This window comes from Wasmannia auropunctata, unplaced genomic scaffold (genome assembly GCF_000956235.1).
Source record: "Wasmannia auropunctata unplaced genomic scaffold, wasmannia.A_1.0 LD308395.1, whole genome shotgun sequence".
In the NCBI taxonomy this organism is placed as follows: Eukaryota; Metazoa; Arthropoda; class Insecta; order Hymenoptera; family Formicidae; genus Wasmannia; species Wasmannia auropunctata.
The window spans coordinates 1-1,259 of NW_012054495.1; the positions used below are offsets into that span (position 1 = coordinate 1).

General features: G+C 38.1%; 1 protein-coding gene across 1 annotated transcript; it reads right to left on the reverse strand.

The window, feature by feature from the left end:
* Window positions 1-27: 27 nt before the first annotated feature.
* Window positions 28-603, reverse strand: LOC105461138 (uncharacterized protein K02A2.6-like; the record flags this gene model as incomplete). Its single annotated transcript, XM_011707621.1, has 1 exon — window positions 28-603. A coding segment is annotated over exon 1 (576 nt), but the record flags the coding sequence as incomplete, so codon positions are not given.
* Window positions 604-1,259: the final 656 nt, after the last annotated feature.

A 1,259-nucleotide genomic window follows, 5' to 3' on the forward strand; every position in this document is an offset into this window, starting at 1 on the left:
ACGCTGTATGATTTCAATTGCCGCAACCTTATTTGGATCTGTGTGAATGCCTCGTTTTGAAAGAATGTGTCCCAAAAACTCTATGTGTGGTTTGCAAAATTCACACTTTTCTTTTGCTAAATAAAAATTATATTCACGCATTCTCTTGAAGATCTTCTGCAATGTTTGCAGGTGTTCCTCCTCACTCGTATCCCCTGATAGTGTGTCGTCGATATACGTACTTGTATGAGGCGTGCCTTGTAACATTTTGTCTGCAAATTCTTGAAAAATAGCAGGTGACGACGAAATGCCTTGAGGAAGGACGTTGTAACGATACAATCCTCGATGAGTGTTCACTACCAGAAATTTTTTACATTCTTTCTCCACCTCCATTTGATGATATGCATTGCTACCATCTAGCTTTGAGAATATGGAACTGCCACTTATTGTATGAAAAACTTGCTCTGGCGTTGCTATGGGATATTGAGTGATGTGCAGTTGTGAATTCACTGTGTTTTTAAAATCTCCAGTGATTCTTACTCGTTCATTCGGCTTTGGTACCACTACCAACGGTGATGCCCACTCACTGTGACTAATGCGTTCAATAACTCCAGATTTCTCCATTAGATCCAATTCTTCATGTACTTTCTTTTAGATTGCGTACGGAATAGGGCGAGCTTTCATGAACTTAGGAGTAGCATCGTCTTTAAGAATTATCTTTGCTTTAAAATTCTTGATGCGTCCTTTAGGTTCTCCAAATACATCTGCAAATTTTTTAAGAATATTTTGTAATGTTAAGTTTTTCTTGACTTCATTACATTGTGCAGTTATGTCTGACCAATTTACTTTAATTTTGCGCAGCAGATCACGTCCAAATAATGAAGAACCTTGTGTTACTGGAAACACATGATCGATACTCTCATTGTTATAATTTACTTTGCAATTTAACTCACCCATTTGAAAAATTTGATTTGTGTATGTCCTGAATTGCAAAGTTGATTTTGATAAGGCAGGCTTACCAAGTATCTCCCAGAATTCCTTTGAAATCATGCTACGTTCGCATCCTGTATCTATTTCCATTTGATGAGGAATGCCATTTATCTTCGGTTTTATCCAGATCTTCCGCTTTGCTGCTTGATTGGATGTGAAAACTTCGGCTGTTCGGATATCCACCATGTTGCTTTGACTGGACTGCTGTTTCTTCGGTCGTTGTGTATGTTCATTGTTCCTGCACTTGAAAGATAGATGGCCCATCTTGCCACAAGCATAACATTTAGATT